The 13,541-nt window shown below is 41.3% G+C and overlaps 1 protein-coding gene across 2 annotated transcripts; it reads right to left on the bottom strand.

Moving 5' to 3' along the window:
- Positions 1-1,184: 1,184 nt before the first annotated feature.
- On the bottom strand, positions 1,185-13,477 carry BTG4 (BTG anti-proliferation factor 4). Of its 2 annotated transcripts, none has more exons than XM_026068650.1 (6): positions 13,417-13,477; positions 4,038-4,116; positions 2,742-2,979; positions 1,971-2,108; positions 1,586-1,781; positions 1,185-1,433 (listed from the first exon to the last, which is right to left on the bottom strand). In XM_026068650.1, the coding sequence occupies exons 3-6, from the start codon at positions 2,912-2,914 to the stop codon at positions 1,242-1,244; spliced, it is 699 nt and encodes a 232-aa protein (XP_025924435.1). In that variant the 5' UTR covers positions 2,915-2,979; positions 4,038-4,116; positions 13,417-13,477; the 3' UTR covers positions 1,185-1,241. The 2 variants fall into 2 exon arrangements, with proteins under 2 accessions (XP_025924435.1, XP_025924436.1); XM_026068651.1 differs by having other exon boundaries at positions 2,742-2,943.
- Between the last annotated feature and the right edge of the window lie 64 nt (positions 13,478-13,541).

Genomic DNA, 13,541 nt, shown 5'->3' with positions numbered 1-13,541 from the left:
GCCCTTTAGGATTACTTCCTAGGTGGTTTGAATTATTACTTATTTGACAGTGATATTGGGACTAYAGCAAGTAGGAACACTTGCAGTAAGTGACAATTGTCACTGTCTACAAACTGTTAGCTTTTTGACAAGCTAGTCTGTTGCTATCAAAACTTGCCTTTGAGCATAATGAAGGAATTTACCAGCAAGAGAGAAGCTAATGATACCACTTCTGCAACCCCTGTGCTCCCAAGTTTATCAGCAGGCAGTTTGGGAGTAGTACATGATACAGTCAGTAGGAGGACATACTCCAAGTCAACAAGGTGAAGCAGTCATGTGGCATCTCTAGCTGTCTGACACCCCATTATCTGCTTAGTATTTACAGCTATAATCCAGGACATAGTTCAGAAGCCCACTACTATTCTAGTGAGTCCTCTTCCTTTCTCCTGACAGGGGAGTCTTCATCAGTCCRGGGTTCTGGACTAGCTAGAAGACAGTCCAAGTGACCCAAGTTACCCAGAACTATAGAAAAGGCTCTTACCAAGGCCCCAAGTACTACTGACAGGCAGGCTAGATATCTTTAGAGAAAAGAGCTCCACCATCCTACAAGGTGATGCATTAGCTTACAGCTGTGGAAAGCTGCACTATATATTCATGCTTCTTCTGTCCATGATACAGTGTTCTTCTGACAGGCAAGTTATAGCTTAAGAGGCAAAAGCCCAGTTGGAGCCACAAGACACTTTCAGTCACATACCTAAGCCCTCTCAAGTGAGAGCATAGAGGTTATTCTGCTTGTGATGTATAGATGTTTTTCCCCACACGCACACTGCAACTAAGTAGTATGCTTCTGCCTTTACTACCTTTGCCAGAAGGAAGCAGACTATCTTTTAAAGTAACTCAGAGGATGTTTTATCTTGACTTGCTTGTGCTCTCACCAAGCAATATGGCTTTTTTAAGGCTCCCTTCAGGGCACTGATAGCAGATCAGACAGCTTTTAAAAAAACATGATTAGATTTATTGATATCTATTTCCTTTTTAACTTACAAATAGTGTCTTACACATGAATTTTCAATCTTATATTAACATAAATAAAACATTAAAATGGTTATGTAATAAAACCCCAAAGTTTCAGATGCACAAGATAAGACATAGGGAGTGGACAGTAAGTGCTTTTTCTCCATGTATGAAATTTTGGAGTGCCAGCCTTCATCCTGTACCATAGTTCAGTGTTTCAACAGCCTGTAACAGGTGCAGCCACAGTTCTACCGCTTGGTATTGATCCAATGGTATCTATCAACACGTGGTCCTGTGAAAGCAGCTGTTGGCCTGTAGACTTTGTAACCCCTGTGCTGGGCATAGTATGAGCCTGTCTGAGGAAGTCCATCAGTCATGTATGTCTTCCTATGAAGATACTGAGACCAGGTCTGTATGGGTGGCTTGCAGTAGTCATTGAACTATACAGCAGTAAATAAGATTGTGTTAAAAGATTTTTGGGGTAGAAGGATAGACTAGTTTGGCCAATTGTTAGCCTACTGCACTCCATGAATGAACCTATAGGGCAGATGCTAGCTCTTACTGGCAGCTACATGCATTAGCACATGCTTACCTGGTAGACACTGTTAGGGTTGCTGACAGTAGGGATAGCTTTTGGCTCCTTGTTAAAGCTCTCCTCATCTGAAGAGGTGCCAGAATGGTAGTCCAGTGCTGCTCTGTCAACAGCATAGCTGATCTGCTGAGGCAGCTCTCTGTTTTCCTCTCCTTCAAAGTGAGCAATTGTGAAGGGCCGGTTCTTCTCGCCATATCTGGAAGCAACTGTATTTGTATAATGCAGCTCTGCACTGGAAATATGGACATCTGCTACTAGCCAACTGGCACTAATAATGAAGTACACCCTCAGACATTAAGTGTCTAGTAATAGGCTTAGAGAGGATGAAGTTTGTACTAGAGTACTTGACACAGGTTATGTCTTCAATCACAGCCTCACAGCTCACCTGCAACACACTTCAAAAGGATCAACCCATAGTGTCATCTCTTTTGGCAAGCCAAGCTTACTGAAGTCCACATTGCTCTCCACACAAGCTTGCTCCAGTAGCGGATCTCTCATTTGATGTTTGTTTATCCTTATACACCTAGGTAAGAGCACAAGTGCAGGTGGAAGGTAAGACTTGACTGCAATTATGCAAGTTCTGCCCACACACAAGTACATTCAAGTCCAGCAGTTATTTTATCTCAGCATGGCTAGCTGTTGATGCAAGGTCTCACTTACAGCCTTAACCAGCAGTCAGCCTAACAAGAGCTGCTTTATCAACCCAAACAAGGTTTTTACAGTGCAGCAACTCACTGCAGAGGTCATTGTTAGAGAAATAAATGCAGGCATGAGAATTTCCTGATTCAGTTTAAGACTACTTGATTTCCACATTCAAGTAGTCAAACAGATACTCAGGGTATTTTATGCACATTATTTCCTGTTTTCAGTTTTCCACCTCAGCTTCCTAAATGTACCTACACAGGCACCCGTGAAAACTTTTGTAAAACCACTTTCAAAATAGGTGCATCTTTACCCATCAACAGTATTTCTTCCCTCAGGCTGTGGAAATAGGTCAATGGTTCTCTTCAGTTTTTGCTTTGCTACATTTCACATCTAGCTGTTGGTTATTTCCAGTGTAAGGGCTCCAGGCACTGAACACATACTCACTGCATCTTGATTTTTCATGTAAAGTTTCCACTCCTCCCCCTCACCCTTCTATCAGGAGTCTTCTTACCTGAAGGCTTGTCCTCTGGATGGATTGTCCAAGTACCAATGATTCTTATACTTCTCAAACAGGATTGTAGTCAGTTTAGCTGCAAATTTCTCCATTTTATGTTTGCTCAGCTTGTCTTGCTTTTTCACTAGCCTTGTGATGAAGAAGACTGTGGCAGCAATTTCATCTTTCATTTTAAATTAAAGTGCACAAGGTGCTTTAGCTGTTGGATAGTCATCAGTAGAGATGAGACACTACTCTAGAGAGATTTAATAACATTAAAGTACTATCAAGTTTCAAAGACAGATGTTGCAAAACCTTCATAAGCTATGCCAGATAAAGCCTGGATATCCTAGATAGATCTAGGAAGATAGTATGTTGCCAAACAGCTGATGATTTCAGTTCTGAGCAGGAACATCAGTTTAATGCATTGCTGGAAGGCACTCACACTAAGCTACTTAACAGAGTATAGGAACATTTAGAAAATAGTACTCACTACTCATCATTTATCTACTAAACCCAACAATCAGCAGTTCTCATACAAAGTTTTTTTTAATATATACAGTAAAGATCAAAAAACATTACCTTCTCAGACCAGAAGTGATAAAAACCTCAGGTATATTTTACATATAACTTCAAAAAGTCAACAAGACAACAAACTTCCTACTACAGGAGCCTATATGACCCATTTAAAAAATAAACAAACAAAAACACCTCACCTCCTTCCTCACTCTTTCTTTGGAGTAACTTACTTAGGGTTTATATAGAACTGGAAATCAGGTGGCCCTTAGGAAAGCAACAATATTCAGGTGTGCTCCATTAGATTGACCAGCATGCTGGTTTCAAAATTATTTTCTGTCTACTTGGTTTTATCCTAATATCAGCTCCCTTTTTTAAGGTAATTGATTCCGCATTGTATTCTATTGTGTCCATCAGTCTATCTCATAAACATCATTTTAATATTAAGTGAAATATTCACCATGAGAAAAATAGTACTACATTTATTAGTTAATTACTAAAGTTACACTTGACAGCTCCTAGCAGACTTTAAACAACACAGTTACTCTCTTTATGAAGCCCTCACATTTGGTATTCTTTATCTTGAAAATTGTATAACTCTGTATGTATTTATCATAACATCAATTTTGCTAGTGTTCTATATAAATGTTCACATTATTTGTAAAGCTTTATGATATTTTTGAGGCATTCCATACAGAGCGTGAATGGCCCTGTTAAAGTGTTCACAGGAAGGCAGTTTCTCAAATGTGAGTACTTCATTGTTTAAAATTTCAAGCAATAATTACCCAGGACACATACAGAGAAAAGCTGAAGCATTCTGTTTTTTCTTCCCTTTACTGTCTCAGGAAATTGTGCCTCCAGTGCCAGATACCAGGAACTGTCAAGACAAGAGAACAAATTAAGGTAAAAAGAGCTGAGTATTTAAACTGGTTCTTGATTTGATTGTAGATGTTGCAGCTAAGCAATTCATGTGCTTACGTTCATTCTTGGATTAGATTGTGATAAAATACATTGGATAAGCAAAATGAAGTATGAGGGCACATCTTTACAGAAGTACATATCTTTACAAAGTGTACCCTACACCACAAATTTCTAGTTATTTCTGTATTTCCTTTCCTCTCCACTCACATAGTCAGGTTCTTGGTCTTTACAGTTTCCTTTTGCACCACAAAATAGACTTAGCAATGCGCTTAGTAGGAACTCTGATTTTAAGGAGTTAGTAATAAATGAGAAAAAAAGATATCTTCTCCTTTCCTTTTCCTCATGTATCTACATACTTCCTTTAACCAATAAGTACCTTTCAATCACCATTCAAAAGAGAGAGAAGTCAAGTCTGAGATAGATTATGAGTCTTCAGAAAAAGTCTTCAATAGCACCAGTGGTTAAGCTTTAATATCCTAGACCACTGCTTTAACCACAACACTATCCCTACCATGTGCTCTGCACTGCACTTGGTAGCTTGTGATGACAAATAAGGATTTTGTTTGTTCCATACACAAACCATGAGTCATTCTTTTCCTTTTGCATACAGTATAAGACAGTGATGGTAGTCTGTTCTGGGTTTTCTGGAAAATGGTGTCTGGCAACAGGAAATCACTGCTATGCATTGCCATGAAGAATGTCCATATGAGGTTTTTTAAGAGTTTGTCATCTCTTTCTATGGAGCTTGTGAGGAATTTTACTTTCCACTGACCCTTTGCATCCTGCACACCAAAATTAGCTCTGGGCAACAGATGAGAATTCATGAATGGGCAAACTGGATTTTCATGCCTGAGGCCTGAATTGCATTTGAGAGATTTAAAATTGCTTTTAAGATGTCAGGCAATTGATGGGTCATTTTCTGGTCTGAATGGATTCCCTTGTAAACCCTGAAGACCCAATTTACAGCCACATCAATTTCTCTTTGTTTTTAAACTTCTGTTGTATGGTGACATGTCAAAAGAATAAAAAATTTTCCCAAGGAACTGCATCTTTTTATCGCATAGATTTTGCTATAGAATGTAGCTGAACTGCATATCAAGCGGCCAATATCGAAAACGGGACTTTGTTTTTCATATTCACAATGAATCTGTCAATAAGAGGCATTAGGCAAACAGATACAGTTAGCTACAGACCTCTTGTGAGCAAGTGCTCACAGACTCCTTCGTGACTCACACTATGGCTTTTAGTGGATTGTCAACTCTCTGGACAGCACTGGAATGATCTTCAATCCTGAGAGGCAATGCCTGTGATATTCTAGTCCTGCAGGATTTACACATAGCTCTGCTCTGCATTCCTGAAGAGCGTTTCAGCATTCCCATCTAGCCACACCTGAGGCCCCCACATACTATGTCCCAAAGAGATGACACTTGCTTCATGAAGTATCTTAAATGCATGAGAATTTTCTACAGGAATTATAGAGAAATATCCCAAGGCTTTGCAGAGGGAAAAGCTAAGATACATGCGGAGTATGAGGTGATTGCAATGAACTGATCCCTTTTCTAGTGTCTTTACTTCTAGGAAAATTTTAGCAGTAAATATGCAGCTGGGAGGAAGTAACACAGACCTGGGTTTTCTAACTCTGCTGACAAAGAAGTGTCCAGGAAAATACTAAACAAAAGCAAGATTTACCTCCTAAAAATGACAGCTAATGCACATAACTACAGTTTTTGAATTTCTCTTCCATAATGGTTTAGTCACTCAGGGTTTCCTGCATAATCAGAGGCATAGAGACTATGAATCCTCTAGGGATGATGTTGTGTTTCTTGCCAAAGCACAGGAAGTTGCTGTTTAGTCTGGTTTCTTTTGCCTTCATGTCATTTTCCAGTAATATCATATTGTGATCTAATAAAAGATATGACTTCTACTTACAAACCTGGTTTTCCTTTTATCCTTAACCCATCAGGGCTAAAATAACATTCCTACTGCAGAACGGCAGTAGGCATCATACGGCCTCCATCCCCTGCCACTAGAGTCCATAATTTGATCATAGTTTCCATTTGGGCTCTGACCCTAACACAGTTAGGTCTCAGGAATTATTCGGTGACTTTCTCTCAGTTTCCTCAACAAATGCCAAGTCGGTTTAGGGGTGGTGCAACAATCAGCTGATGGGACTTCTGAACTGTCTCAAACTTGTCCAGGCAGGTCCTGGAAGTTATGAAATTCTGTGACAAAAGAGTGAAGTGCCTGGATTCCACAAAGGGCATCAAAGAGAAGTTTGAATCCCTACAACACCTCCTTTTGTTCAGTTACTTGTTCCCATAGTTAACATATAAACTGTAAATCAGCAGTAAACAAAACTCTTCACCTGAGAAACCAGAGGGAGCAGCAAAATCAGTCATGCAATAAGGTGCTATTTCTTAGAAGTTAGGAGATGAAACCGAGGCCAAACTACACAAGTTTATAACTACTTTCTGCATCAGACAGAAAAAAAAAAACAAAATCCAAACCAAAAAATAAGAACAAACAAAGGAAAACCTAAGCAAAATTCTTGGCAATTCATCTAGATGGCTCTAATCATTAAGGATGTCACTGATACAGAAGTAAGGTGCTGTTTTTGTTAATGACACTGCTTAAAAGAAGCCAGAATAACAGAGAATATTTTAACTGTCTGGCTTCCCATTTCAGTGACAAGAAAAAATGGCTCTTTTAATTAGGCAGATTCACTGAACTCACATCCTTCATAATGCTCTCACTTGTCACTGACTTACAGGAAACATAGCCCTGGGTACTCCTTTTGGATAGTAACCAGCTGACAAACAAAGCTTCAAATACAAAATTTGGACTGTCCGTCCCGGTGTGAGATCCCCTAAGCAACAGTCAACGAATTATGCTCCAACTCATTCCCAGTCACATCCAAACAGAAATTATTAGCATCCCAGCAGCACTTGCAAAGAAAAGCATGATGAATAGCCAAGAGTTCTGACTGACAGGATGCCTGAGATAAATGAGCAGACATTTGCACCTTTTGCTAAATGATGCTGCTACTTTTTAATCATTCTTAGAAGGAGAAAAACAAAACCCAAATTGCTGCATTCCAGTGCCTAGACATTAGTGGGACAGATTCAGAGCTCACTGACATCAATGGAAATCTGTGCAAAGACTTCAGTGGGATTCAGATCAGGCCCCTAACTCAGCACAAGCATTCTTAGTTAGATTAAATTATGGGTCTCCTGGATCACCAGGCAAGCCTAGGCATGAACTACAAAGGGAAAAGAGTCAGTCACAGTTTCTCTAGTAACTGCAGGCCAAACTGAGAGCAAACACTGTTACCCTAAACACACTGCTAGCAAGGGTCACCCTTGCAGAATTTTTTGCATTTTTTTTTTATTTTACATGATTGAGTACATGGAACCAACAGAACAATGTCCAGCTTACTATTAGCAATCTTCCTTCTGCGAGCCATTCAGCTTTTGTGGATGATGAATGACAGACACCTTCTCCAGGTAAGCAGCTTAAGTCCTAACCATTGATATAAAATCAGTAAGCGTGAGCTAGTTCTGTATGGGAAAACATCCTATGTGACAAAAATTGATTTACTGCTGTTAGAGAAAGGCACTTCGTATTTGCTTGGTCTGGCTATACACTGTCCCAATCTAGGTCACAAATATCACAAAGCAGCAGGGTACAAACAGTAGTAGCGTTGCATGAACAYAGCAGCAGTTCAGGTGCCCATGCCATTATGTTGGAGGGCAGAAGGAACTTTGTATCAGGATCGTGATATTAAAAACTGACACCTGTATTTAAATAATGCAGTCTCTGTGCAAAGAATTATTTCTGAATGAAACAACACTAAGTTGATTCCAATCAAAGCCACAAACTAAATTTTAATACGTTCATTGTTCAAAGATTTTTTCCCCTTTTAGATTACATGAATTGACACTTTCTGGGCCCGAACAGAAAGTTTAAGAACATTTATTTAAGAAATGAATCATGTTTTGATTAAGACTTTCATTTTTACTTAATTACTTAGTATCTCAATGGGTGTTCTGTAAATAATGTATTTACAGGCAATTTTTCTACATAAACATTTTACCATGAGTACTGTAATTTTATTATGCATTGCACATATGACAATATGGCCATGCTAATTACACTGATCAGTAGGGGTGACTTTCCAAAGAAAAACACTCACTGATGTAAAAGGCCTTTGGGTCCAGGTCTGTAAGAACAGTCACATAAGCAGGCGAAGTGCGATGGTATGACACTATCGTGTCATACAGGGCCAGTGGATGAGATAAGGTGTAACTGCAAGTGTGCACAGCTATAAAGCATGTTCTGGCTCACAACTCTGTCTGTAACTAGCTCTAATTGTCATCTCCCAAATCTGTAACATTTGTCTTCAGGGCCTGCTTTACCTCAGTCCGGGAGTTGTCATATTCCTTTTCAGAAGAGGAAATATCTCAGATAAGTCCATGCAGTTATGTAGTAATGTTTAACATCTTCTACTATTATTAATTGAATTCACATTACAAAATAGGGATTGGGAGAAACTTGCATATGCTTGCAGAGGATCTTAATTGTTTGAGCACCACATCTTGCTAGAATTTCACTTAAGATCATCAGTCTTTGTTGACTAAAGCAATAAAATAAACTAAAAAAAGACTGGTGATGGTCTAGCATGTTATAAAATTAAATAGCATGGGAAAGACTGCAAAGTTGCCTGGGCTTATTTTACGCAGTCTTAGAGCTATTGCTAGAGCCTTCAAAATTATTGCTGTTAATGGAATGACTTTTCTCCTGTTCTGCCTGGGCTGCCAATGTGGCAGCATGGAGCAAAGGACAGCCCAAAGTGGGGACAATCTGCATTGCAGCAATCCATCATCTCACCTACCTTCCTCCTACCCAAATGGTAGCAGGTTGGGGGCATGTTGGGGCTGGTGGTGGGGAGGAAAAGAGCAAAGATTAAGTACAGAAACAAGGCCGGAAATGCAAGRGAGAAAGAGGACTGCAGCGACTGAGCAGGTCAGGAGGAAGCATGCAGAAATGGCTGCTGGGCCCTCAAAGAATGGGGAGCAAGGTAGTCTGGGCCATGCTGCCGTTGGGTGAAGACGTGCAGCATATGCCTGCCACTGCAGCCTAGTGCCAGGATCACAAGATATTCATTCTTTCTGTTTGTCTGTCTTTTTTGGGCATCTGACTATGGTACCTAGGCTCCCTGTATGACCAAGACCAAGCTGAAGCCCCAGGATCCAGATGTCAGCCTAGGGGGATGCGCCTGGACCACGACATGTAACACTACAGCCCAGATGACCCTCAACCGCTGTGACACAACCCGTAGCCGTTTGTTCACAGGAGAAAGGCAGAAACTCCTGTGCTCTGTATTGGCTTTGCCCATAGAAACCTCTTTTGTGGCAAAGCCTTCTATGGTAAGAGGCATCTGTGCATTTTAAAGCAACGGCCCATCCTCCATGCAGAAGCCGCACCTGAGTGACCATGACAACAGAGCGTACACAAAGGTTGTAGGCATGGGGCTGACCCACAGTCCAGACTGGGGACACTCCAGCCCAGGAACCCTAGGGGTAGAGATGGGGCACCCAGGTGCCACCTTAGGAAACATCCCCAGAGGCATGTTTGCCCCTTAAAAGACTGCTGGGTGCCAATGAATGGGTGGCTGTGCTAGCCATGGAAAAAGGAAGGAAATGAAGAGTGAAGCAGCTGGCCATTTTTCCCTTACCATTAAAGCTTTTTAAGCTTTATTCAGTCCTTATTCAGTATAAATTCACTCTTTATCATCAGGATTATTACAAGGTAAGCTACTTAAGGGTAAGTCCCGAATTCTTTTTATGCATTTTAAAAATAAGGCATTTATTCATAAGAGCTAGCAAATTTTTTTTAATTGGTAGGCCAAATTTTCCTTGTAAACCCACTGGCTCTGTCTCATTGCTGAATTAAGAATGGCCTGCTAAACCTATATAAAATATTTGTATCACATCATTAATTGCATACACATATATAAGACAAAAGGCATAATTAATTACAACTACTTGCCAATATTCAGTTTTGTTCTGCAGAATAGAGTTGCTCATTTAATTGGCTACCACAAATTAGTGCAAAATGTTTGAGCAGCTTGACATCTGACTACCTGCACTGCCTGTGTTTCTGCATTTTTCTGGAAAAATGGAGAGAGTTTTCTGAAGTTCAGGGAACTACTGAGATTCTATTCTTACAGATGTACTTATATGCAATTTCTTCTGAAAATCTTTAAATGGAAATTTCACCATTCCAGTGCAATAGGAAAATTTAACTCAACCGCTCTGACTAGAAAACAAGGATAAATATGATAACTGTGCCATAAGCATTAACAGGTGGCATGCTGTAAACCAGGTAGAATGTTATTTATGTTTAACATTGTGTCTTGGTCCAAATTTGCAGATGTATTTGCAYATACAGCCCTGAATAAAGCTACCACTTAATCTGCGCTCATGCAGCAAGAACTACATGCCCAGGCTTTTCTCATTTCCCAGTTCCATTCTTGCACATTATAATCATTTATGTTTGGATATTTCATTGTTTTACCTTGCACTCACTTCTGAAATGATCTTCGTGCTGCAACTGCCATGCTTTTATTTGTTATGAACAATTAATTTGTGATGTAAAGACTTTGGATTTAGTAGAATGATGCCGGGGCGATATCATCAGTGTTTTTCGTTATTGACAACTGCTTGCTTTTATAAGAGCAGCTGATGAGGTAGAATGAGTTAATACAAATTATTGGAAGTGCTTTCTTTGTTTCTAGGTTTGAATGCCATGACCCCATTACAGGAGCAGTGCTTGGTTTGTAGGCAGTGTAGTTAGCTGATTGTATCCACTGCTTCGCAATCACTAACTTCACTGCCATCAAAACAAGGCACAGGATTCCCTGCTACAACCTCAGTACAGAGAACTGCATGCCTCACAACATCCTCATGCCTACTACAAAATTATTAATAATGTTTATTTGCTTATGGCTTCATTTTCAGAGATGTTAGCTGTCCAAAGGAAGTGCACGCTATTGCCAATGTCAAGTGAAATCTTAGATTTCAAGTTGGTGATAAAATCCTTAAGAACTTTCCTGGAGCAAAAATACTATCTGCTGCATTTATTTCTTTGGCTTCATGAAGACTTCTTGTATACTCAGTTGTGTGTGGGCAATGTGTCAGGGCCTAGAGCACATTCCTCTTCTAAGAGTTTAGTTAGTCAAGGAAGAGTTTCGCTGGCTGAGTCCAAGCTTAGCTCCTTAGCTGATCTGAGCTGTTTGGAAGAAATGTAGAAGCAAGGGCATGCCCCTCCTTCCCTTGGGAACTGCTTTTAAGCTGCAGCTTTACTGCTCGCCCCTGTCTGTGCTACATTGCAGCTGTGCAGCAGCTATATCTGCACCTGGTCTTCTAGCTCTGCGATTCTGACCCAGACCTGAACCCGCCGGCTCAGCTTCCCGTCTCAACCTCGGACCCGCCTCGTCACTACAGACTCGCTGGGTGATCACTGGACTGTGCCTGGCCCTGGCCACTTTCTCTGGCCCTGATCCTCACCCAGACTTCCTGCTCTGCATCCCGGCTCCTTGTTGTCACTGCTCATGCCACCTTATTATTGTGCTCTCAGCCAGCTCACCTTCCCTTGCAGAGCAGCTGGCCCTCACTGCTTCCTGACATTATGCACCAGCTCTGGACCAAGAGAAGCTCTACAGAAAAAGAAAAAGCCAGGAAATTTAATTCCGCTTTGTCTGCCTTTGCAGGTTCTTTTACAGACAACAACTTCTTTGTTGTATCCTTCAGTTTATCTGTCAGGTATTAGGAAAATAATTTCCATTTAGATTTCATGTCTTATTTAACAGGCTAGTAAGTGAAAGGTTTTTTTAAGCAACGCTTAAACATTAAACTCACTGTATGCTATAAATGTTTTTAACTCTGATCACTTCGCTTAACATTCAAGAATTTTAATGATGGGGAAAATTCAACCTTAATAGTGCTAGAACCTGCTATAAGAGTTTTTTTTTTTTTAATAGAAACCCAGTCTTCGTAAAAGCAGATGTTGAAAGAGAACTGTCTCTTACATCAGCCTAGTTACTAGGCAGTGTAGTTAGCTGATTGCCAAAGGTAACAATCACTAACCACACAGCCAGGTAAAGAGGTTTGGAAGGTATCTTGATGAAAATCAGACACACAGGAAGACAAGTAGACTAACCTCTTTGCAGGGGCATGTAATGCACAGGCGAGGCAGTAAAACAAAACAAGTGAGATGTACTGGTTTGCCAGTCACACATGCAAGAGACATCAGTATAGTTGTCAAGCCAATATTGCTGTTTAACTACACCTGCACGTGTGATACAAAACTTCACTTATAACTGTTTGGCATACAAGACACTCAGAAAAAACATGAGAGCAAACTGAAAGGCTTTTTTTTTTTCTGTCATTTGCAGACATTAGGTCCAACTCTGTGCTTTTCTCAGCCTTATGCTTGTCTAACGCCACTGTTTTCAACATTTACTCCTATTTCCTCTTACTGAATAAATAAAATTCAGGCTTCTGATTCTTTTATAGAAATGAATGTTGTTATTTATTCCAACCACCTTGAGATCTTAGAGCCTTCGTCACGGATGCCTCTGTGCTAGGCACTATACAAACGCAGGCTGAAAGGACAGTCCCACAGAAAGGATTTGCTAAATTTACTGACTTGCRTCTCCACATTCCCTTCTGGAAGAGCATCCACGGGAAGGCCCTGGCTGAGCTCCTTGCAGGACAGGTCACGAATGACTCACAGAAAGAGCAGTTTGCTGACAGATGGCATGCGCCCACCCTGCCAGCAGCTCCTAGTTAAAGCCTGATGTTCCCTGTGGACCACACGAGCGGCGCGGACACGGACGGCCCTTGGCCTTTTGTTAAGGGCTGCATTACATGGCGCTGCCCCTCCTTTTGTGCCGCCCTGTTCACCTAACAGCTTTAGTATTTCCAACCCACAGAAATACAGCAGGGAGTCATAACTTCATTTTATGCCTGCAAAATCACACTTTCAAGGCAGCTATTCAGCAGCCTGCAGTTAAGTACCTTGAGACAAAGTTTCAGGGGGACATTTTGAGAGCCGGAGATCTGAGGGGAAGCGGATGCCACAGGCGGGTGAAGCACAGGGAGGCTGGTGGCAGCTGCGTTTATACGGGGACCCTCAGCCCCAAATGCCAGTGGCGGGAGGGGAACAGGAAGGCAGAGAGGACACGGGCACCTACCGTAGCAGGCGACGGCGACAGGAGCGTGTCGGCGCCGCGGGCAGCCCCAGGCCCTGCCGTCCTCTCGCCGCCACCGGGGCGGGCAGGGCCCCCTCTGGGATGGGGGACGCGAGGCCGCAGCCCAG

The sequence above is a fragment of the Apteryx rowi genome, unplaced genomic scaffold (assembly GCF_003343035.1).
Source record: "Apteryx rowi isolate R43461 unplaced genomic scaffold, aptRow1 scaffold_278, whole genome shotgun sequence".
Classification (NCBI taxonomy): Eukaryota; Metazoa; Chordata; class Aves; order Apterygiformes; family Apterygidae; genus Apteryx; species Apteryx rowi.
Note: the sequence above shows the minus strand (reverse complement) of the source record. Positions and strands in the feature narration are given on the sequence as shown.